The sequence below is a fragment of the Gouania willdenowi genome, chromosome 17 (assembly GCF_900634775.1).
Source record: "Gouania willdenowi chromosome 17, fGouWil2.1, whole genome shotgun sequence".
Classification (NCBI taxonomy): Eukaryota; Metazoa; Chordata; class Actinopteri; order Blenniiformes; family Gobiesocidae; genus Gouania; species Gouania willdenowi.
In genome coordinates this window covers 6,404,630-6,428,358 of record NC_041060.1, presented here as the reverse complement: position 1 = coordinate 6,428,358, position 23,729 = coordinate 6,404,630, and the positions used below count along the sequence as shown (strand labels likewise).

The following is a 23,729-nucleotide window of genomic DNA, read 5'->3' as shown; positions in this document are numbered from 1 at the left end:
ACCACCTGAGCCACGGTCGCACATGTCTGGAGATCAAAGTCAATTTCCTGAAAAACAGTTGGATAAATGAAACCTTAACTTATCATACAAAAAGAACTTGGTGGAATTAGTACTAAATGGATTTTGACAAAATTTTAACCAAAAATATACTTGAAAGATGCCATTAAATATTGGAGGGGTCTGGGTTAATACACTGATTCTGGATCAGTTTAAAAAATTGGTCCATAATTGACAGTTCTTAATTAAATTAGACTCTGTTATGTTGGTTCAGTTACTCAATTACCCCACCAAAAGTCATCCAGATCAGACTGTGCATTTTATCGTAATTTTCACTAATAATAAGAGGACTAAATCACCACCTGTGATCTGAGAAAGCCCAATACATTTACTCAGACTCAGGTGACTTTTCTTTACATTTTGATTTGGGTGCTGCATTCTGTCCTAGCAGAATGACTGTGGGAAAACGAGTCGACCTTAAAGCTAACGGAAAGTGTGTTTTAAGCTGTTTTGCTTGGCCTAGTTGATTTCAGTCATTATACAGAGAGAAACTTAGAAGTGTCAAGTAATGACACAATGAAACAAAACAAAAACCTGCTTCAAAAAGTACAATTTCAGTTTGACTTCTAAGTAGAGATACAAGATATTCTCAGCCCGCCAATATTATCCATAAAAATGTAATAATGTAGAAAACCTTTTTTTTTTTTTTCCAATTGTTGCAATTTAATTCAATATCTTATTTTGCACAGATGTTTCAGGTGGAATAAAGCACAACCTTTTTCAACTTTGGGGTTGGGACCCCATGTTGGGTCGCCTGAAATGTGCAGTTTGATTTAAAAAAATAATAATAAAATGTATTACTAATTTTCAATGTATTTATTTTCTAAAGTTAAGACAATCTTACACAACTGTATTTTATAATTTCTCTTTGCCAAAAATAAATCAGTTTAAATAAAATGCAGTAGTAAAAAAAAAAATAAATAAAACTTTGTAATACAGCATAACAAACATGATCAAAAAATAATTCTAGGAGGAAAAACATCTTTGGGGTCACGATCAAAAAAAAAAAAAGGTTGGGAATCACTGTATTACGTGTTAATTTCATGGAGAAATATTTATATATATTGTGACCTAAAATTAGAGGTGAGGTGTGCATATGTATATATCGGCAAAAACTTAATATCAAACATCTCTACTTTTAAGCTAAATGTTTTCTCCTCTGAAATCATAAATAAAATAGAATCCTGAAGTGATTGAATCAATCAGCTGCTTGCAAGGACTTTATCATTGGAAATAAAGCATTAAAAAGGGGGGGGGGGGGGGGGGGATTTGCGTCCCAACTGTTCATTTGAAATAAAGATTAGCAAAGATGATACAAAAATACAGATCAACAGCTACATGTTTGGTTGAATATAACAGGAAAAATCATCTGGCCAGAGATAATTAACATCAGGGTTCCCTCAGTTTGCCAAATGTTCGCCTTCGTTTCACTGACGCTACTTTTTTTAAGGCCACGAGTAGCGTTCACTGTATCCAGCCTTTCAAGCAGTTTTGTCCGTTGAATACGACACACCCAGAATGGTTGATACATGTCAGCTTGATAATTTGCATAGGAACCCTGGTGTCAAAACAATCAGGAAAAGAAACAAGTCGTACAGGCTCGTAACTACTACTACCAGTACTACCAGTACTCAGAGGTCGCTGGTGTCGGTGAAAATAGGGTTAAAGGGTTCATTTGAAAACTAAATATTTCACTCTATTGATAGAACTCCATTTAATGTTAAATTTCCTATATAAACATCGACATAAACGCAGGCTTTCCCCGGGTATCATAGGATTGGAACTTTTATTATTATTATAAGAAGAAGAAGTTGGTGGATCTTGATCTTTGCTGGAGTTCAACAAATATATTGTGAATGCAAGTAACAATAATGTAATGATAATTAGAATAATAATAATAATCATAATAATTATTATTATCTGCACCATGCCTTGTAAACCTGGAGAAATCAAAAACCAAACCAAGAGCCAGGTTGGGTAACCACCCGCCAATCAACTCCCTCCCCCCCAAACTTCACCCAAAAAACTAAAAACAAAGGAAAGACTTAAAGCGGGGGACGTTGTGTGGACACTTTGTGGGGTTTTTTTTTTCTTCTTCAGAGCCCCTGAGTCCACGTGCAAACCATCTTCACTGACGTCCTGAAGTGGATTGGGGGGGTGGAGCCAGGGTGGGGTTCTACTAGCTGGAGGCTGGTCATGTGACGCTGGACGAAGAACTGGTGTTCCCAGCGTCTGTCAGCCTCCAGGTTTGTGTGTTTTTTTGTCGTATGTCCCAGTGTGTGCATCAGTTCCTGTTAAACCCGGGTTCACGGGGACCACAGTAAAGGGTTTGTCAGCCTTTGATGGTCTGTTGTCTGGTTTGTTTTTTCCTCATGTCTTCCTTTAATTCAAACCAAAGTGGTTAAAAAGTCTGTCCACAAAGGTTTGTTTGACGCTTCATGTCGCATACATGGTGTCTGTGGTGAAAAACCACTGGATCTTCTCACTATTTTCAAGTTGGGACGCTCCTTGCTGCTGCTGCTTCCATCCGTCAGTCACAAGGATTTGCGTATTTGTGATGCAAAAAGATGTTTTTTTCATATTTTTCTCCATGTGTGATGACACTCTGAATACTGACTCTGAAATGTCTCCCTACTCTCAGCGGTGTGTGTTTCAAAATAAAAGCCAAACAGGAAGCAAGTCAGACGTTGCGTAATCTGAGTGCGCCGATAACGATGGAGAAAGGAGACATTTGTTGAGGTTTCATCAGAGTGCCACAGTGTGTGTGTGTGTGTGTGTGTGTGTGTGTGTGTGTATACGTGAGGCTAGTGCAGGTAATCGTCCACAGAGGCGAAGGCGCAGGAGCCGCTGCCACTTCGTGCCATGATGGCGAGGCACTGAGCGGCCTGACCCACGGCCTGGGCCAGCGGGGGCTGCTTGGGCAGGTTGTGGGTTTCTGCAGGACAAGAAAAAAAACAATCGAGTAAAGAACAAGTTCGGAAAAAAGAAAATGGAGAAAAAAAGTTCTGTAGATCAGGGGAAGTCATAGAGATCAGATTTTACAGAAAGGCTCAGGGCCTCGTTTTTCAAAAGTAATCAGCTTAGATTCTGGACAGGGTTGGGGTCAATTATAATCACGTAATTAATAATTAATTACAATTATGACTTAATAATAAATGTAATTGTAATACAAAAAATCTGTTGTCATAATTGTAATTAAATTGTAATAGTCTGACTATTTTTATAGAATTTTCATTACAATTACAACTTAAATAAAATGAATTATTATTTGTCATGCACTTACTGAGGAACCATGTTACAGTTCTACACATATGTAGTTCATAATTATTAAAATACATTTCATATCAAGCTTTCCCACATTTTACAATTTTAAAAAAAAGTAAATCGAGGGGAAAAGTGACACCAAAAATATTAAAAAGCTATATTTTCATTGATTAGGAAGCCTAACAAGGTAACCAATAGATTGTTTTTAGTGTATTTTACAGCTGATTTAGGACAAGTTATCATAAGAAATGCTAACATAAAGCTAACACAAGAGGAATGTTAACTTTTATTAGGTTATTTATTTTAGGCTCAGTAATTGTGATTAATAGTAACTGAGAACATAATTGTAATTGACTTTCTGAGGTTAAAAAATAATTGTGATGTAATTGTAATTGGGGAAAAACGCTGGTCACTAATGTAATTTATTTACATACATACTGTATGTGTAGGCCATAAAACACTAACAATTTCCCCTAAGTTTGGAAATGTTCTCAATTTTGCACATAATTAAGATGTAATTGATTACCTTAATTCAATTACATTTATATTGTGAAAAGTACACAAAAATAGCAATTATAATTACTCCATAATTGATTTGTCAGTGTTGGGACAAAACGAGCAAAAAATAAAATCCGTCTAATTCATCAAATATATTTTTTTAACAAGTTAAACAGCAGGTCTTTCCCTTCCAAGTCATTCCATGCAGACTCCAATAACGCTCTAATGACAGATTATTAGCTGACCTACCTAATATTGCACTGTTGAGCGTGGAGCAGACCGGCTCTCTCTGAATGGAGTCCAGTTGGTATCCGACCGGGCTGTTCCAGGGGTCTGAATAGGCCAGCAGGCTGAAAGCATCCTGCAGCAGGAAAAACAGTCACTGAGAAGCTTCTTATGGCTGATCAACTTTATTAAAACCTTTTTCTACTATCACATGAATAAAATGATAGCTCACTGTGTGACGTTTAAGTTTAGCTTCTGTTTAAATGTCTTTGACTAGCGGGCACAAGCATAGCGTAAGAATGCTACAAAGGTGCGCGCGCGCGCACACGCACAGTATATGTATATATAATTCGCTTCCATATTGCATACAACGAATCCGTTTTCAGAATAATCTTGCCCATAGTTTGGTCTTATATTTCTGTTCTAGCACATGACAATAGGAAATAACATTTCAAAGTATTATAGATGTGTGTGTGTGTGTGTGTGTGTGTGTGTGTGTGTGTGTGTGTGTCCTGTTAGTAAATACAAACGGTACAGATCTCTATAATTATTAACAGGTAGATATTAATGCACAAAGACTAACAGTGAACTGCATATATCCTCTAAATGCGTGTCAAACTTTGGCCCGCTAAAGAAAGTAAAAAATGACAGAAATCAACAAACGTTTGGCAATTTGATTAATGATTTCTCAGTCCCTCTAAATACACGCATTCAATGAAACTCTACAATATTTGCAGGGCTCATGGTTTTCCCATGCTTTTATCACACAATGGCAGTAATTTTCAATTTCACATCATTAAAAGATTGATCAATTTCCCCCCAAAAGCCTTCAATTTTCCAGAAATTGTTTCAAAAAATTTCCAGAAAATCCTGCAGGGACAGATAAACTTAATTTTTTGTTTGGATATTGTTTTCTGTGTAGTTTTATGGCAGTTGCAACCAAGGAAAGAAGCAGTAAGTTCCATTAGATATTCGGTGCCTTACATACTTTATATATCATTTATATGTGGAAGTGAAAGCTAGGGTACAAAAGTGTTAGAATTTTCTCCACCTATAATGTGCAGCTCCCTTAAGAATAAAGTGGTTCAAAAAAGGAGAAATTACCAAGAGTTGTGTTGATCCACTTCAGATCAGGTTCATATTGTTTCTCTCAGTCAAATATTTCCATCCATTATAGTTGAGTCGTGTTTTTTTTTGGTTTTTGGGGGAGGAGGGTTTTACCTTGAGCATCTTCTTATTAGCTGAGTTCTTGCCACATTCCCGGCGCAGATGTTCGCTCATGCTCTGGAGCTCCCTGCCGAAATGGATCATCCTCTCGATGGCTGCCTGACTTCCTCCACACAGCTGCCTTTTGGACTGAGCCGACTCCACTTCTGCATCGGTTTGGAGGAAATAATTAATGATTGGATGTTGACACATTTTGGAAAAAAAACCCCCAAAAAAAACAAAGCCACGATGAGGATAAAGCCCCGTTTACTGCACCCACCCATATCTGCATCACAGTCATCCGGCTCTGTGGCGTGTTTGGAGGTGCCGTTAAGGAAACCATTGGACGAGGACTCCGTCACTCCATTGGTGAAGTGGTCAACCTCCATATCCACGTCGCTACACGTACAGGAAAACAGTGAGTGAGCCATGATGTAGCAGCTCAATTAATGAGTGATTATTGGTATGAGGTCAATGTAAATAAGAATTGGCATTTATGCAACACTACAGTGTAAATTTTAGGACATCCTCAGGTCTCAGAGTGAAGTATCAGGAAAACCTCTGTCATTTGTGAGATGAAACAGCCTCAGGCTTCAAAATAAATGTCATCAGACTAAATGGCCTCAAATAAAACTACCTCAGGCCATAAAACACAACATGCCGTTGTATTTTGAAGAAAAGGGAAATGCAAATGACGTCATCAATATGTGCTGCTTTGGATACTAGAGCAAGTTGAAAGCTGTTATTTTCTATTTTCATTTAACTCAGGATATATCAACGTATTGTTTAACTGATAAATACAAACTTTTAAAAAATAAAAGGAAAGAATGGTTTTTCTTTCTTCATGTGTACTTCAGGTTCCTTCAAAATCAAACACCATGTTGTGTTTGTGCTGCGTAAACCACCACCGTGCCCTGCTGTGATAGAAAGAGTCTTGATCTACCTTGTTAGTGGCTGTTGGCGACTCCCATTGACGCTGATGTCAGACGAAATGAGGGTGGAGCCAGAGCTCGGGGGACAGGCCTTATGACTGTGAGGGGAGGAGCTGTGGCTCTTATTAGAAGTAACACCATTACAGCAGCTGCTGTCAAACCCTGCAATAAACAAACAAATATTTAAGACAAACACATGGACAACTGGCCCCGCTCGGTCTGATTTTGTGTGGCCCCTGAACTAAACGTACAAATGACAGATAAACACACAAAACAGAAAAAAGACACAAAATCCGTGAGAAAATAAACAAAAAATTGCACAAAAGGACAACAAAAATAAAGAAATTTACTCCAACAGGGGATAAGACTACAAATATACACAAAAATGACAGATATAACACACAAAATGAGAGAAAAATATACAAAACAAGTACAAACAGACTAAACCCTTTGTTGTTCCCTGTATTAATGCTCAGATTTTCTCTGATCATACCTGTGAGGTAGGGCTGGGAGCTGCTGGCTTTGTGGCTGGGACTGCTGAAGGACCTGGGAGAGCCAGGGTAACTGTCCTGAGACTTCGGGCTGCGACCTCCAAGACATCTCACCTCACTGTCCGTCCCATTCACCATTTCTATGAACTGTCTCACCCTGACAGTGGGAAAAGTAGCGGAAAAGGTTTATAATTGGCGAAAATTTCTTTAAAGTGGAAAAACGCATTGAATGAAATTTGAAAATATGGCAAAAAATGGGTTAAAATAGGTTAAAATGTTGCAAGTTTGCAGGAAAAGTGTAAAAATAAGCAAGAATGTTTCTTAAAGGCATCTGGCGACCCCCTACCAGCGTCTTGCGACCCAAAATGGATCCTGACCCCAAGGTTGAGAACCCCTGAATTACAGTATAATCATTGTATGATCGGCTGAATCAGAAACACTGAGTGAAAAACGGGAGATTTAAAAAGATATCACATGTTAAATATCACGTCGTAATAAAACAAAGCAACAGAGGAATTCTAAAATATTTCAAGTCACATTTCTACTCAGCACATCAGAGGCTGGAGTAGAAATAATCAGTTTGAACAAGAAACACCAAACAAAACAAGCTTTTACTTGAGCATGAAGAGAAGGTCTGGGTTCCTCTCGAGGAGGTTGGGGTACAGCTGCTGGGTGGTCTCGATGGCTTCACCCATTCTACCCGACAACACCAGCTTTTGGATCTCTGCAAACAGACGAGAAATCACTTACCAGGAGAAACAGCCGAGATGTTGCATGTAGAAATATATTTCAACATAAACATTTTCATTCAGCTGTCCATAAAACAAATGTTCTCCTGCACTATCTGATCAGACTGTATTACTGAGCCATCTACTGAAAAAATAATCAATAAAGTAGTGGTTGGACTCACTCTGTCTGTTTTTGATAGAGGCCAGCTCCTCGTGCACAGCCTGGTCGGTGGTTTTGGCGAAGGCTTCAGCTGTGGCACAGTAACTGTGATGCACCAGGTAAGAAGCCACCATTCTGACAAGAATAAACATAAACAGGGAATGAGCTACAACAGAATAAAAGTAACCACAACCCTGAACATTTTACGTGACAATCGAGGGAAACATGCAAACTGATTATTGAATAAATAATCTTCTCAATGACGGGTTGAATTATAATGAATAGTCCTTATATACACATTTTAGCGTCAATTTATGCACTAGAATTGAACAATGTTTCTTTACACGCAGTCAGTCACTTCTATACCATAGCTTTCCTAAAGTTGACAGAACTTAAGTCAATAAGTAAAAATAAATGTGCATCTCAGCTCTGAAAGTTTGTTTTTATCTCCACTTGATTTACAGTCGGAAAAGTTTTGCTCATTGCATTGTGGGATGTGGAGTCCCGTAGACGGATGCACTGAAGTGTTTTTACTACATTCTTAGTAAGATTTCTTTGGTTTGCCCGCAAACAATCTGCCAAAGTGACTTCTTAACACATCTCTGGAGTTTTTACTGATAGTTGTGGCAAAGCAATGATGGATATTTGTTTTGGGGCTTACACAGAAAGATCTGAATACGAAATTGAGTGTTTTGCAGAGTAAAGTAATAGCACAGGGAATATCAGGAACTAACTAGAACAAAAATAGAGTCAAGCCAATCACTTTCCTCCTAAAAACACAAGAAATCACGGTAAAAATGACATAAAAACACTTGTATGCATCCGTTTACGGGACTGCACATCCCACAATGCAATGCGTGAAACTTTTCCAACAAAGTCAATAAGAAACCATTCACAGCATTTTTAGCAAATGATCTATGCTTTATTAATCTATGAGGCCTGCACAATGTCTTTATCTGACTGCAAACGTCTAAACCAAAAGAATGGAAACCAATGCTCTTACTTCTGGATCATCGACTGCCACTCGCCCTCACGTTCTCCAATAGGAAAGCGGTCTATTTGCGCCTGAATCTTTGTCCTCCATTCTCGCATGTAATCCTCAATATCAAACACAAACGGATGCTGGCCGAAGTTAGCATCCACCACTTCTCCTGGAGTCTGCAAGCCTACGGTCGGATACAGGTTAGGCTGCAAAACAGAGAGAAAGAAGAATTTAAAAGACGAAGTAAGTATCAGCATGAACAAACTTGAATCCAACACAGCGACACCAACTTTTTATTTTTATTTTTTAGCCGACTAAGCTGTAATCCTAAATATTTATCACAGGCTGACACAGCATGTTGCACTAATAGAGCTGGGCTTAAAGTATTGAGATATTTTTCCAAATTTAGAGCAGATCACATCTATCAAAAATGACCGTACAAGTAGAAATGTGCAAATTAGAATGTATGACTTAATGAATCTAAAACCAGGATTAGGGATTCAGGGCTGCCAGCTTTGGGAACTTTACAATTTCAGTGATGGATTATCACTAAATTAGCCACACCAAGGAAAACTACTTCCCTAAGGAATCAATAACTGCAGGGACTTATGTTTGGTCTGCTACTAAAATATGACGATAAATCAAACAAAACCCAACGCTAATTCCAGCAAGTTCATTTTGTCTTCTTTTATTAAATAATATGTTAAGATTTCATTTATTCAGACAACTTTCTTTTAAGGAAAATGTGACAGTTGAAACACGTCATAAATGTGAATAAATGAAACCGTAACTTATTAAAACCCAATGCATTTCTATCAAGGAATTAGCTTTTGGGATGTTGTCCTCATTTATGAGCGTAGTGATGTATTGGAAAATAGAAATACAATCTTTAAAAAAGGCGTTTAGATCAACCCGTGTGTGTGTAAACCTTCTGAAAACCTTCTTTATGTGTGTGTGTGTGTGTGTGGTCTTTGTCAGCTGGGCCCGAGGTGACGCACTTCAGTGCACAGCTCTGGACCAACATGAATGTCTGGCTTTGAGCCAAGCCTGTTGTGTAGCTCAATGGATTATTGTTTTGGATTCTGATATTCACCTCCCTCAAAAAAAAAAAAAAAAAAAAACAGCCGGCCCCTCATTTATTTTCCTACTAAATGCAGGATGAGGGCGAGGGAATAGGAGGAAAAACAAGCGATTCTTTTATTTCCCTCTGCAGTTATTAGATGCAGGATTCTTTCTCACTGGGAGAGCTTTTTGGTTAAATGATTGAAATCAACAAAAAAAGGGGAACGCAGAGATTTCAGTTATACTTCCATTCCTTTACACTAAAAATATTCTCATGAATTACAAACATTGCAACAACAACAAAAAAAGGTCATGAGGTGACTTATTTTGTGTCTGTTTTCACAGTTTATAGTTAGAGGTCAAACTACTCATTTTTTTTTTATTTGAATAATAATTATTTGTTACCTTTTGCAAAGAAAATTACACTCTAAACAACATGATGGCATTACTTAAGATGGAACACAAAGACATGACAATGAAGTGAAACAAATGTGGTTACTTACTGGTAGATCTGTGAAGGCAATACCTGTAGATGAAAGAAAACAAAAAGAGCGTTAAAGGAATTATTCTAATTTTTCAACGTCAGAGGGCCACGTCTTTTGTAAATCCTGGTATAACTGCAAGTATTAAAATGGCAGATATCAGAAAAATGGGGAAAGTGATTTATGTGGTTCAAAGGAGATGATTTTCTGCAAAGTATATATAAGTTTAAGTCTTCTCCGCATACAAAAACTCAGAATTGTATTCATTTATTTAGTTATTTTTGACATTTTAAATCTGCATCCTGTACTGTGTCTGAAATAGATGGAGACATGGATGATAATGACCTTCTGTAGGATAACAGAAAGTTCAGTGCCTTAAAACTGTAACTTCTGTAAGTGCTTCAAAAGCTGTTATTTCAATCAGTTTTCAGTGTTCAAAAGGAGATATTTCTACATTTAGTGTTCAATGAATATGAAACGTTCTAATGAAATAAGTCAAGCTTTATATAATTAAGATATTTAGTAATGCTGCTTCAGTTCATGTTGTCACATTACCATATACACTTTATAAAACCCAATCATTGGATTTTTTCCTACCTAAGCTGTGGCCGTTTTTTGTGTAGAAACAAGTGTTGTTGATGAGGTTAACGCAGCAGCCAATCACGTCGCCTGTTGTAAACGTCGGCCCATACGGTTGGCCTGTGCCAGACGAGCAGAAGGAGTGTCCGTCGTCTCCATGGTAACCATACGAGTGCTTGTCCCAGCCTAAGAAGGAGAAGAAATGACAAAGTGACCAAATGTGAAGTGAAAGGGTGAAAACAGTGAAGAGTCTTTAAAATGATAGGATTAGCATAAAGACACGAGTAAGTTATGCAAAGACAGTAAATAAATGTGGATGTAAAAACACCTCAAAACAGAAATAAAGAGAAGTAAAAGGCTCCGACATCTGTAGAACGTGTTTAAAGATATTCAAAATAAACTTAATTGTAACCTGGCTTCAAAATAAAATAATTTGACATTCTAAATGCGTTACCAGGTAGACCATGGGTGTCAAACTCTGGCCCCAGTGTAATTATATTTGGCCCACAAAGCAATACCAAATGATTACTAGGGCTGGCCCGCCAGTGCGTGGACGATTGCATACATCCATGTGCGTTCCATAACGTAACATAACAATCCCGAAAATATCCCCACATCTAGTGATGGCGTTCTCCTCCTTTCCTGAAGTTGTTTATATTTCACTCCAAGAGTTGTGAGCCGTCTGGCTCATCATTTTCTTTTAAATTGTGAGTTTATAGATGGGGAGACGGGGGATCTCCTCACACAAGGACCTGGACATGACTCAAAGATGCCAGAATGTAGAAAAAAACGAAAACAAGTTTGGTTTCACAACAGACTATGTTAAAAAAAAAAGCCACATCACAAAGTGAAGCTGCTGTAAAGGCTAGTTTTATTAAGGCAGCAGAGATTGCAAAATCAGCACGACCCTTCAATGAGGGAGAGTTTGTGAAAAAGTGCATAAAGAAAGTTTGTGAACTCATTTGCCCAGAGAAACAGCAAGCATTTTCAAATGTGAGAAGGCTGCAAAAAAAAAAAAAAAGAGGCATACTGTATGATCTTTATTTGAATTTTATTTAAGAAATTAATGCCATTCATAAGTTTTTTTTTTTTGATTTGAAATTCTATTTTTTAAGTCTGCAATATTTAATTATATACTGTATCGTATTGAACTTTGCTTGTCCTAAATTCAATATAAAGCAAAGCAAAACTTGTTTGGACCTTATGAAAATGTTATATGTGAAGAAGATTATTACATAAATATCAACGTTGGCCCACGACTTTGTCCAAGTTTTACATTTTGGCCCACTGTGTATTTGAGTTTGACACCCCTGAGGTAGACGATACAAAGCACAGAAACTCCATTACATATTCCCACAATCAATAACAAACATGAGAAGTTAGTAACGTTTAGTTAATTAAGTGCAAATAAACAAGGATGTTGTACATCTGTGAGATTTGCACTGGATTTACTTCCTTAACAGGAAGTCCTTTCAAAGATAAAAAGTTTAGAAGTACATTTCATCCCTGGACTGTTGATTCTGGCATCTGCAGTCAGCCAATCATGTCATAAAGTTACACTTCACTAAAGCTAGGTAAATATTGGTAAGGGCAAAAAAATGAAAAAAAAAAAAAAAAAAACACAAAATGACTATAAACTCAAGCAAAATTACTCAAAAAACATACAGAAATTGCATAATGAACAAAAATACACACATTTTCTCCAAAAACACAAAACGACAAATATATACTGAATTAACTCAAAAGTATACACAAACACATAAAAAATTAGAAAATATTCAAAATGACAATAAAAGCACACAAAATTACTATAAAAAAAGAGAAGAAAATAAAATACAAAATTACAGAAATTGCAAAATAGGAAAACAAAAATATTCATTGGGATTATACAAAAATAATCCCTCAGCTGTTGATTCTGGCATTTACAGTCAGCCAACCATTTCATAGAGATAGACCTCACTTAAGTTAGGTAAATATTAGTTAAGGCGAGCCTATATGTAATAAAGACAACATTGCAAGATGAAAACAAATAAAGTTTGATCATTTTATGTGTCCTATTGTCTGCTCTGAAGCCCTGGTTGTTGAGCTACTGTAACAGTATGAATGTGAACACTTAAAACTGAGCCATGGGGGGTATATTTCTGCACATTGGTTGACATGTTCATCACTGGAGCTAGCATTCAAGCTAAATGTGCAGCCGTCTGACAAGAGCTCCATATGAAGGGGGGAGCTTTCATCAGCATGGAGCCATCAGATGAAATGAGATCCTATAGTTCGCACTGGGCCTCTTGTTATCATCACACAGACACTGAAGCCAATGGGTGGGTCCAGTTGCCAGGGAATCTGTTAATGTGTGATACCTTCATAAAGCACACAGCACTGACATCTCCTAGTCCTAATGCTGCATTTAACTATGTACATGCTAAAGACAAGCAGCAACATGAATAACTGATGAACAATGTGGATGATCAGCATTTAGAATAATGACCAATCTGAACATTAACAGGAAAGAACAAAGGGTTTGTGTATTTTTGGAGCCATTTTGAATATTTTTCTCTCATTTAGTGTATTTCTGTTGTTTCATATTTTTGTTATTTTTGTTTTCTTTGGAAGTTGTTTTGTGTATTTTTCATTGTAGCTTTGTATATTTTTTTGATACTTTGTAGTCATTTTATGTATTTTCTTATTCTTTTGTGTTTTTTTCAGCAATTTTGTATGTTTTTGAAGTCATTTTTGTGCATTTCGTTAATTGTTTTGTTCTGTTATTCTTTGTCCTCGTTTAGTGTGTTTTTAGAGTTTTTCTGTGTGGTTTTCCTGCTGTTTTGTATCATTTTGGGCACAAAATTCGATCGAGGGCTGTATGCTCTTTTCTGTCTTAATGTTCAGATTGGTTATTCTAAATGCCGACATGAATGTTGATGATGTGACCCTCAAAATCAGACAATCACATTTTTGTGGCCCCATTGTGAGAACAGTTTCCCATCTTTGTCGTAATGATGGACTAAAACTTTCACAATATCTTTAGTGGACGTCTTCTTTCAACAGTTCCAACAGCCCACAGCAAAACCAAACTTGAGACAAAAATACTTCAGGCAAAAAGAAAGCTACAAAAACCACCAACTGAGTTCTGATAATACACCCAGAGACAACAGTAAACAGTGGCATGAATCAATCACGTTATTCTTACTTACCAGGGAGTCTGTTCATGTTCACACCCTGAGCTGAGAGGCCGATGCCCATGTATCTGTGGGACAGATATTACATGTCATTTGATACAGAAAATAAATTGCCAGCCTCTCTGTGTTGTCAAATCTTCCATTATTTTTTGTATGTGTGTTGCTATTTGTACTCATTATAAACAAACATTGCTTTAATTTAAAGATTTAAAAAGTATTAGGAATTCAAAAAGAACAATTAAAGATAATGATGCAAGACAAAATCTGGAGGTGATGAATGATATATAAAAAAAAAAAAAAAAACAGAACACTCCCATAGAGCAGGGGTTCTCAACCCTTGGGGTCAGGACCCCATTTGAGGTTGCGAGTCACTGTGAGGGGGTCGCCAGATGTCTTCAAGAAACTAGGAATATTTATCCTATTTTCATCACTTTTTGTTGTGATATTTTTGCTCCTTTTAATGCATTTTTGCTACATTAATCCCATTTCTGACACTTTATCATATTTCAATGCCTTTTCTGCACATTTTTTCACTGAAAATCCTTTCTCACCTAATGTTGCATATGTTGACCCATTATTGTCACTTTTCACCTTTTTATAATAAGCATGACCATATGTCATGCTTATTATGGCCAATTTAACCACTTTCATGATTTCCTATGCCCAGTATTTGCCAGTTTAAACTAATTGTTCCATTTTTTTTTTACCACTTTTTCTGTCTGTTTTTGGCCACTCTAGTTTGCCACTTTTAACCAATTTCTGTGGTTTAAAATCCCATTTCACCATGTTTTCCACCTTTTTTGTTCACTTTTAACCCATTTTATTTTTGTTTGAAACAAGGATTTCCATCTTGAAAATTACTATATACTATGACACAAATAATAATAAACTTCCTGGATAACAGTGGATATTATTCAGATAGATGGCCTGCTTCAGTAGCATCCTCTTTCAAAATAAAAGCTCAGTCTGTGCAATAGGTAATCTATAGTGTACAATTCTAATTCTTTCACAGGTTAGTGTTAAACCCCTCCAAAAACAATCAACTACAACCAATAAAGCTACAAGCCGAGTACATCAAGAGCAGACTCAGAAATTGTCCTAACTTAAGTTAAGTAAATGTTGTTTCTGTTTTGTGGCCAAAATGAAAAGTCAATTTTCATTTTATGATTGGGATGTTTTTCTTTGACGAAGCTCCTGGACAAGATGTCGGCTCAAGCCAAGCCAACACAGCTGAATGCGATCTACACAGACTTCTGTGAGTTAACGGCAATGTCACAGTTTGTAGTGTTCTTACCCATCTCTGCCTTTACTGATGATCTTCACCTCAAAGTAGTAAACACCACAGGCAGCTGGGATTGGGTGGGTCGCTCGGACAGATGCTGCATCTTTAGGCGTTTTGCCGTGACCTTGAGGTTGGGTCAAACACAAAATGGAAAAGATACAGAGTGAGATATTACAGTGGCTAGCTTAAGTATTCATACCCCTTGAACTTTTCCACATTTCGAACACAAAACAGACATATATTTCATTCAAATTTTATGTAAAACACCAACACAAAGTGACAGTTATGAAGTACAATGAAAATGATGCATTATTTTAAATTTTGTCCACAAATAAAAAACTGAAAATTGCAACGTGCTAAAGTACTCAGCCCTCTGAATCAATACTTTGTGGAACTGCTTTTTGCTACAATTCCAGCTGCAAGTCTTTTGGGGGTTTGTCTCTAGAGACGTACTGTATTTGCAAAACAGCTCAAGCGGAGTTTGATTAAATGGAGGGTGGCAGTTTTAAGATCTTTCCACAGATTCTCGATTGGATTTAGTTCTGGACTTTGACTGGGCCATTTTAACAGATGAATATGTTTTTCGTTTAAATCATTTCATTGTAGGCCTGGCTTTATGTTTAGGATCATCGTCTCGCTGGAAAGTGAACACCAGGACTAGTCTTTTGTAGACTCCAAGAGGTTTTCTTCCAAGTTTGCGCTGCATTTGGCTTCATCCACCTTCCAAACAATTCTAACCATCCTCCTTGTCCCTGCTGAAGAGAAGCCCCCTCTGAGCATGATGCTACCACCACCATGTTTGACAGTGGGGATGGAGTGTTTAGATTGAGGCCAAAAAGGTTAATTTTGGTCTCATTTGAGCAAAGCACCTTCTTTCAGGCGTTTGTAGTGTCTCCCACAAGACCTTCTGGTAAACCGCAAACAGAACTTTTCTTTTAATAACGGCTTTCTTCTTGCCACTCATCCATAAAGGAAGATTTATGCAGTGCACGACTAATAGTTGTCATGTGGACAGAGTCACCTTGGGCCTATTGGCTGCATCGCTAATCCTTGATTGGCCCACAAGGCCGCTTTCACATCAATTTAGTCCCAGACTCGGTCTGAATGGGCGGAGGATAGGTGATAGTTTTATCACCTTGGTTTGGCTCAGTTTGCATTCAGATTAAGGCTGGGATAAAATATTATTTTTTAAACAACTAATCTAGCGATTATTTTTCGATGCATCGCTTAATCTAACGATTCATATTTCCAGTTTGATTTGATTATTGATTATCTCCCCATTAATTGACTAAAAGTAATTTATACATGTTGATTTACATGTCTAAAATGAAAGAAAAAAAATTATTAAAATCCTTAACATTGCAATATATGTTTATTGCTCTTCAACTCAAAATTCCAAAATAAATTTCAGTAAGAATATTAAACTACAAAATAATACATTCAGAGTCGTAACATTCAATAAAAAATAAAAAGGCAGTGGCACTCGGCAGCCTGTCATGGGGTCCTTCCTGAATTAACAGAATGTAAGAACTATGTTGAAAACACATAGGCCGAGCTTACTGAAAAAAGCGCATTGTTTAATTCTTTATTCACATGAAAATAACAACTTAAAGTAATACACTCTGCCACGCACATTTTTCTTAAACTCAAAATTCCAAATGCTAATAGAGAAAGTGCTTTTCCAACAAAAAATAAGAGAAATTGGAAAATTAGCAAATACAGTAAATATGGGGTTAATTATAATGTTCAGTTTTAGTTAAAAATTATAATTAAGATGTAAATTATATTGATTAAAACATGAACAATACAAGGGACAGTCTTGGTCCCACAATTTGATTCTTTAAAATGTGTGTTATCACTCATTCAGTCATTATGCTCTATATTAATGTTTGGGAACCACTGGTGTAGAGCAACTTCTCACCCTGACTCAGGAAAAGAGCGAAACTTTTTTTGTTCGTATTTTAATGCTGAGAGCCATTTGATGTTATGCACTCGGTTGTAAGGAGATTGTGTTTTTTACACTTGGCTCGGTGTGTGTGCGCGCATGAGAGTGTGCTGCTGCCGCTGATGTCACGGTGGGTGTTTCCTGCCATCCAGTCACACCTGGGATAAAGAATGAGGGTTACGGGGAACAGCTACCTTTGACGAATGAGTGCGTGCCTTCACTGCCATGCACTTTTGAAACTTGGAGGAGCCACTTGGGTTAGTTATTCTTTGGCGCCGCCATCATTGTTTTCATCAGACGGCGCACATATTTTGCGTTGACGTCATTCAGATCACAACTTCTGATCAGAACCAAACAGCCTCTGGTGCAGTTGCATGAGCTAACCACTTGAGGGGGCAGTTACTGGAGTAGAGACTTCTCTAGCAGAAAAACAAATACCAGAAGAAGAGGCTCTCAACAAAGAGTCAAAGCAAGTGCTTAAGAGGGAGCAGAAACTTCTGCCTCCTCCGTCTGTTCTTTCAAAACATTCAACAATGGACCAGCAACAAGTTGTTGTGCTTTTGGTTGTTTTAAGCCTCGTTTTGCGCCGTTGTCAGATTTACTGACCACCCACAATGGCTTGCGCTCTACGTCATCAGCGATACTTCCTGTGATTGATCCGCTCGGAGAACGGTTGTGTTCATGGCGCTCCTAATCGCTCTAGGCTTCAATTGGAAGTGAAATTGGAACATCCGCTTTCGAATTCATCTGTTTGATCCACCCTACACTTTGTTTGCATGTTCACACTGCCCACAAAAGGCGGACTATCCGAGCAAAGTAATCCTAGTGCGTTTTAACCGCTCTAGGATCCATCGATGTGAATGCACCCTAAGTTTAGCCGGACGACTATGTCTTGGTAGGTTTGCAGTTCTTTCCACTTCTAGATTGATGGATTGAACAGTGCTCTGGGAGATGTTCAAACGTTGGGAAATCTTTTTATGACATCACCCCTGCTTTAAACTTCTCCACAACTTCCACAATCCCTGAACTGTCTGAATTCATGATGCCGTTTGTGCCCCAATATTCTATTAACAAACCCCTGAGGCCATTATAGAACAGCTGTAATTGTACTGAGATTAGATTACATAAAGCATAAAGGTGGACTCCATTTAGTCAGACTCATCATGTCAACATTCGATCATTCAGCAATCAGACAACTTCTGAAGGCAATTGGTTGAACTTAGAAAAAAGGGGGCTGAATACTTTTATGTGGTAAAAAAAATATTGTTGACGTGTGATAAAGTGTGGGTACATAGAATAACTAGCATATATTGTTACTGGTGGGTAAAACGGATTACAATAGCTTCTTGACTGGACCTTTCCTGTTCTTATAGTGAAACATGGGAAGTCTGTTTAATGGCAACAGCAAAGGAAGTACAATTTCAAAGTTGGAGTTTTCTACATCACAAATCACATCACACACTTATATAGTGTTAACAGGGCGCTACTTTCATTGAAAACCCTCTAAATGGTGTTATTTTCAGAAAGGGATTGTGCAGTTAAGTGAGAAAAAGAAAGATAAGAAGACCTCCAGTGACAAACTGATTTTAGCTGACTCTTTTCAGGTAGGAACAAGATAAGCCTGTTTAGAGCAGACAACAACAGTGTGTTCTTGAGTTTTTATGACACAATATTACACTTCCAGTCTCAATGTTAACATTAGACAGTGACCAGATTGTTGAGTATCAAGAGACAGGATTTTTTTGTCCCAAAACTAAAAAAAGGAAAACCAGAAAACCAAAAGATGTTCATCAAAAACAATGACCATACAATACAAATAACAGTATTCAGTCACCTAAACAGTGCCTTTTTTTGGAGAACTTTCAGCATAAAGTCATATATTAAACCCACAGATATGAGGAGCCCTAAAAAATCTTAAAATCTGAGCAGTGCAAATGATAGTGTTTTCCATTCCTCATTGTCAACAATGTTGTATAATATAGATGGATTCAACTTTCATAGATAGAAATTGCCATAGCTGCTGTTAATAAACAAAATCAACAAAAAGAAAACACTCCATGCACAGAAGTTGTTCTACTGCTTGTGTATACATTGACTTGGTGTAAAAAGGGGTGGGATAGCACTGCTGTCTCACATATGGACGGCATGTGAGGTGGTTTTGGATTCCAACTAGGGCTGGGACAAAACGATTCATGCTTTAAACAATTATCCAGCAATTATTTTTTCGATGCATCGATTAATCTAACAATTAATTTTTCCAATTTGATTCAATTATCTCCTCATCAATTGACTGAAAGTAATTTATACATATATGTTTATACAATATATGTTTATTGCTCAACTCAAAATTCCAAAATAAAGTTCAAGTAAGAATATAAAAGTACAAAATAATGTATTCAGAGTCAGACGTAGCATTCAATAAAAATAAAAAAAAAGGCAGTGGGAGCCTGTCATGGTGTCGTTCCTGAATTAACAGAATGTAAGATTTATGTTGAAAACACATAGACCTAGCTTACTTAAGTGCATCTTTTAATTCTTCATTCACATGAAAATAACAACTTAAAGTAATACACTCTGCCACTCACATTTTTCTTAAACTCAAAATTCCAAATGCTAATACAGAAAGTGCTTTTCTAACTAAAAATAAACTTTCCTTTTACCTTAAGAATTGTGTGTGTGTGTGCGTGTGCGTGCGTGCGTGTGTGTACTACTGCTGCCATTTCAAATAAACAGGAAGAGATTCAAATTCTGATGTAGCTGGTTATGATTTACAGTCCGCATAAACAGGACTGAATTATGACATAATCTAAACGCTAGAGCGGACATGGGCTCGTCTGTGAACGGTCGCATTTACAGACCTTGGAGTCGGTGTTAGCTTACCAATAAACGGGAGGATATTTGTCACCTTTATAATAAGTATTGACTAGGCCACTGGGAGTGAGGCCCAATGCCAAGGCAGGCTGACTTGATAATACTGTATCATGTTTTTCTGCAGTCAGTGCCTTCTCCTCTTCCTTCTCTCTCTGCTCTGTTTCAGGTGTCGTGAAGCTGATGATGGCAGTTCCTGATCTGTGGTTCACGTCTCAACTAGTCTGAGACACTCTGATGTTCTATCCTGTTCTGTTGGCCCTTCTGTCCATTAACCCCAACCAGTCGAGGCAGATGGTTGCCACCTCTGAACCTGGTTCTGCTGGAGATTTCTTCCTGTTAAAAGGGAGTTGTTTCTTCCCACTGTTGCTAAATGCTTGTTCATGTGGATCTTGTTGGTTTTTTTTCTCTCTTATTATGAATTTTATATTTTGATAAGCGCATTGAGATGTAATTTGCGCTATACAAATAAAGTTGAATTGAATTGATGTCACGGCGGGTGTTTCCTCCTTGTCCCGTAGACGCGCTGCCGTCCAGTCACACCCGAGATAAAGGACGAGGGTTATGGGGAACAGCTACCTTTGACAAACGAGTGCATACCTTCACTGCCTTGCACTTTTGAAACTTGGAGGAGCCATTAGCATTAGTTATTCTCCGGTGCCGCCACCTTTGTTTTGGTCTGACGACGCATTGGAGCGCATATTTTGCGTCAACGTCATCCATTACGTCAACGCATTGTCTCATCCCTAGTTCCAACCCCCTTTTTTCTGTGCAGAATTTGCATGTTCTAAAGTGTGACGTTTTCCTCAGTAATCTGGGTAAAAAAACATCCAAGTTTTGACACCTGAAAATTCCAGTTTCTTTAAAGTGGCCTTTAAAAATTAAAAGAGTGTGATGCCTGTAACTGTAGATGAGTTCTTGGATTGTTGTGACTAAGCTAAGATAAGCTACAGCGCTCTGTAACTATGAAAATGATTAAAGGCATATTTAGGATCTACCTTTAAATAAATTGGGACAAAGCTTTTATCTATTCCATATTAAAGCGTTCCTTTAATCATTATTTTGGTTTTCAGAAAGCATGACACATTTTCTTCTTCAAATAATCCATCCATATGATCTCTTTCACTTTTATTATTTATTTTTTAATTTGCTGCCAATGACATCACACACAGTGACAATATTGCTTAACATTTGCACTAACCTTAAGGACAAAGAGGGAAGTGGGCAGAGAAAAAAGGCCTTCAGGAATTTGTTTTAAAAATGTAAATGGAACATGAGATTGCTTTAAGTAGACAGAGGACACATGACATTACACTATGGAAACCAGTTGGTGTAAAATCCTTAGTATTGTACACTAAATTAATCAAATCTACATCATAATTAAAACACAAGTTAATATTAGGTAAGAGCGTCCTGATCCGATATTGGATATGGGTTCTATATCAGCAAAAAATAAAAATATGAGATTACATTGACTTGAATCTAAAATCTCTGCTATAACATTAAAGGGTACCTGTAAGTAGTGAAAACGTATGAAACAAAAACATTTGATTGTGAGTCATATCCTGACCAAAATGGCAGCTCCCAAAAGTTTATACTGCAAGGCACAAAATCATTCCAAAAAAGTTATTTTAATGTGTAGTTCGTTTTTTTTTTCAAAAATGTGCACATATTGTTTATTTTAATGGTAAGACAATAAACAAATTTTCTTGTTATATACATTTCCACTACAGGTAACCTTTACTGGTATATATGTGTGTGTGTGTGTGTGTGTGTGTGTGTGTGTGTGTGTTGGTAACCCATTGAAGTTTCTCTCATAACTACTGTTGCTGACTACTGTTCAATGTTTGGTTAATATCAATTGATTAAGCTTTTTCTAAAATTCCACTACAAAATAAAAATATGTGTAATTAATGCTGATATCATAAAGATATCAACCTATACCCAAACAAGGATGTAATGTCATTATTGTACCAGAGGTGAGAAAGTTGTTTCAGGACACCCCTAATATTATGTGCCATTATTACACAACAAATAAGAGGATTACAAACAGATAAAGTAAGCAAGGTTATGCTCTTATGTTGTGGTAAAACAATGATAAGATTACCCAAAAACTACAGATAAACTGAGAACAAAGGCAGATCATTTCTGCTTCAAACATCATAGGAGGAAATGTATGCGTATGTGTAAAGCCAGTCAGACATAAAACAGTAGAACACACCCAGAAAGCTTCATTACACCTTATTACCACTAGAATTTTTCGTTTAGGCCTGTACCAAAACTCTTCTGATAGCTTATATTAGCAACTTTAGCAAAACCTGAATGTCAAACAAGACGCTTCACCTTTAATTCTGATATTAATAAATACTGTTTCTCTGCGACTTTCTCGAATTAGGCCTTGGTGTCCCCTTGGTTATATTTTTAATGTATTTGAAATTTCATTTATACAAGAGGCTGCCTGTCACAGTATCAATTAATTAAATTGGTAAATTTAAAAAAAACTTAACACCAAAACAGAATCTTGCTACAGTATTTCTAAATATACATCTACGATTATTGTTGAAATACGTCGAAATAATGTTAGACAGATTGCCTACGGAAAAGGGTAATAGTAGTAATGTTTCTAATAATCCATTTAATAGTGATGGTAAACTCGTGAAAGTGGTAATAGGGGAGCTAAAAAAGCTTGTAGGTCAGTTTTGGCTGAGCTTAACCTCGCCAGCTGGTCGGACTGCAAGATGTCCCCTGCCTTGTTGTTGAAGAAGCTATTAGCTTAGCCTACTTTGTTTTTAGCCACAAGGGCAGCTGGTTTTGATCTGCTAGCCACCATGCTATGCTAACACTAGCACTGTTCGGGTTTATGTATTGGTGGTAAAGTGTATTGTAGTGTGTCATACCTTTATAGTGCACACGGAGATTATTTTGGGAAAGCCCGATGTAGCTGAACTTGTCCTTCGGGCTCCAGGAGCGAGGAAGTGGTGTTTCGCTCTCGTTAACGGCTGGGTAGAGACGTCGGAGCCGCTGGTTGAGCTCCTTTTCCTGCTCGTTCAGAGTCGAGTCTCCGTGGACAACAACAGACATGAGAAACCCACATCCTGACGACTGTCCGGACATGACTGCGACACGAGTTTTTGGGTGAAGTGGCTTGTCAGTTACAAGCCAGAACCACTTGTGTCGAGTTTGGAAAAGGGGGGTTTAAGCAAAGCGAGCTAGCAGGCTAAGCTAACTGGCTTTGCTGGTTGGTTGAGAGCAGCCAGAGCTGGTTATCGAGAAGCTAACCCTGGCTAGCGAGGTTAGCTTAGCCAGCAAAGGCGAAGCGATCACTGAAATGGCTTAGGTTGACATTATCCGAAACAGAGCCATAAATAGAGACACTAAACGAAGGCTATTTGTCACACGGAATAAAAGTAGATCAGATAAAAGACTGTCGAGCAGTTTGAGGCTAGCAGCAAAGTAAGAAACAACGTTAAGCTACACGGATCGACAAAACTATAATGAGCTCGGCTAGCTCGATCTTTTGTTTGTTGTCGGAGCGTTATAGTCCAATCTGATTGGCTGAGGGCTGTTCCACTCATTTCCTATGAGGATGTGAATAATAGCCAGAATGAGCCGTGAAGGTTCTCAAAGATAATCAAACAACGTAAAAACAACACAAATACAAATAAATCGATGCAAATAATGTTTTAAAGTTTTTAATCATTTTGTCACCTTACCGAACCTTCATAACTCACCATATGTTAGTAACTAATTTGAAAATGTAACTGAGGGGTATTTCAGAAGGCGGGTTATGTT

At 37.5% G+C, this 23,729-nt stretch overlaps 1 protein-coding gene across 1 annotated transcript; it reads right to left on the bottom strand.

Annotated features, from left to right (window-relative positions):
• Positions 1 to 1,403: 1,403 nt before the first annotated feature.
• ranbp9 (RAN binding protein 9) lies at positions 1,404 to 23,473 on the bottom strand. The gene is made up of 14 exons (XM_028473542.1): positions 22,835 to 23,473; positions 15,137 to 15,248; positions 13,858 to 13,910; positions 10,685 to 10,852; positions 10,109 to 10,131; positions 8,565 to 8,749; positions 7,584 to 7,696; positions 7,289 to 7,397; positions 6,676 to 6,830; positions 6,194 to 6,344; positions 5,531 to 5,649; positions 5,266 to 5,417; positions 4,069 to 4,180; positions 1,404 to 2,992 (listed from the first exon to the last, which is right to left on the bottom strand). The coding sequence occupies exons 1-14, from the start codon at positions 23,049 to 23,051 to the stop codon at positions 2,862 to 2,864; spliced, it is 1,800 nt and encodes a 599-aa protein (XP_028329343.1). The 5' UTR covers positions 23,052 to 23,473; the 3' UTR covers positions 1,404 to 2,861.
• Between the last annotated feature and the right edge of the window lie 256 nt (positions 23,474 to 23,729).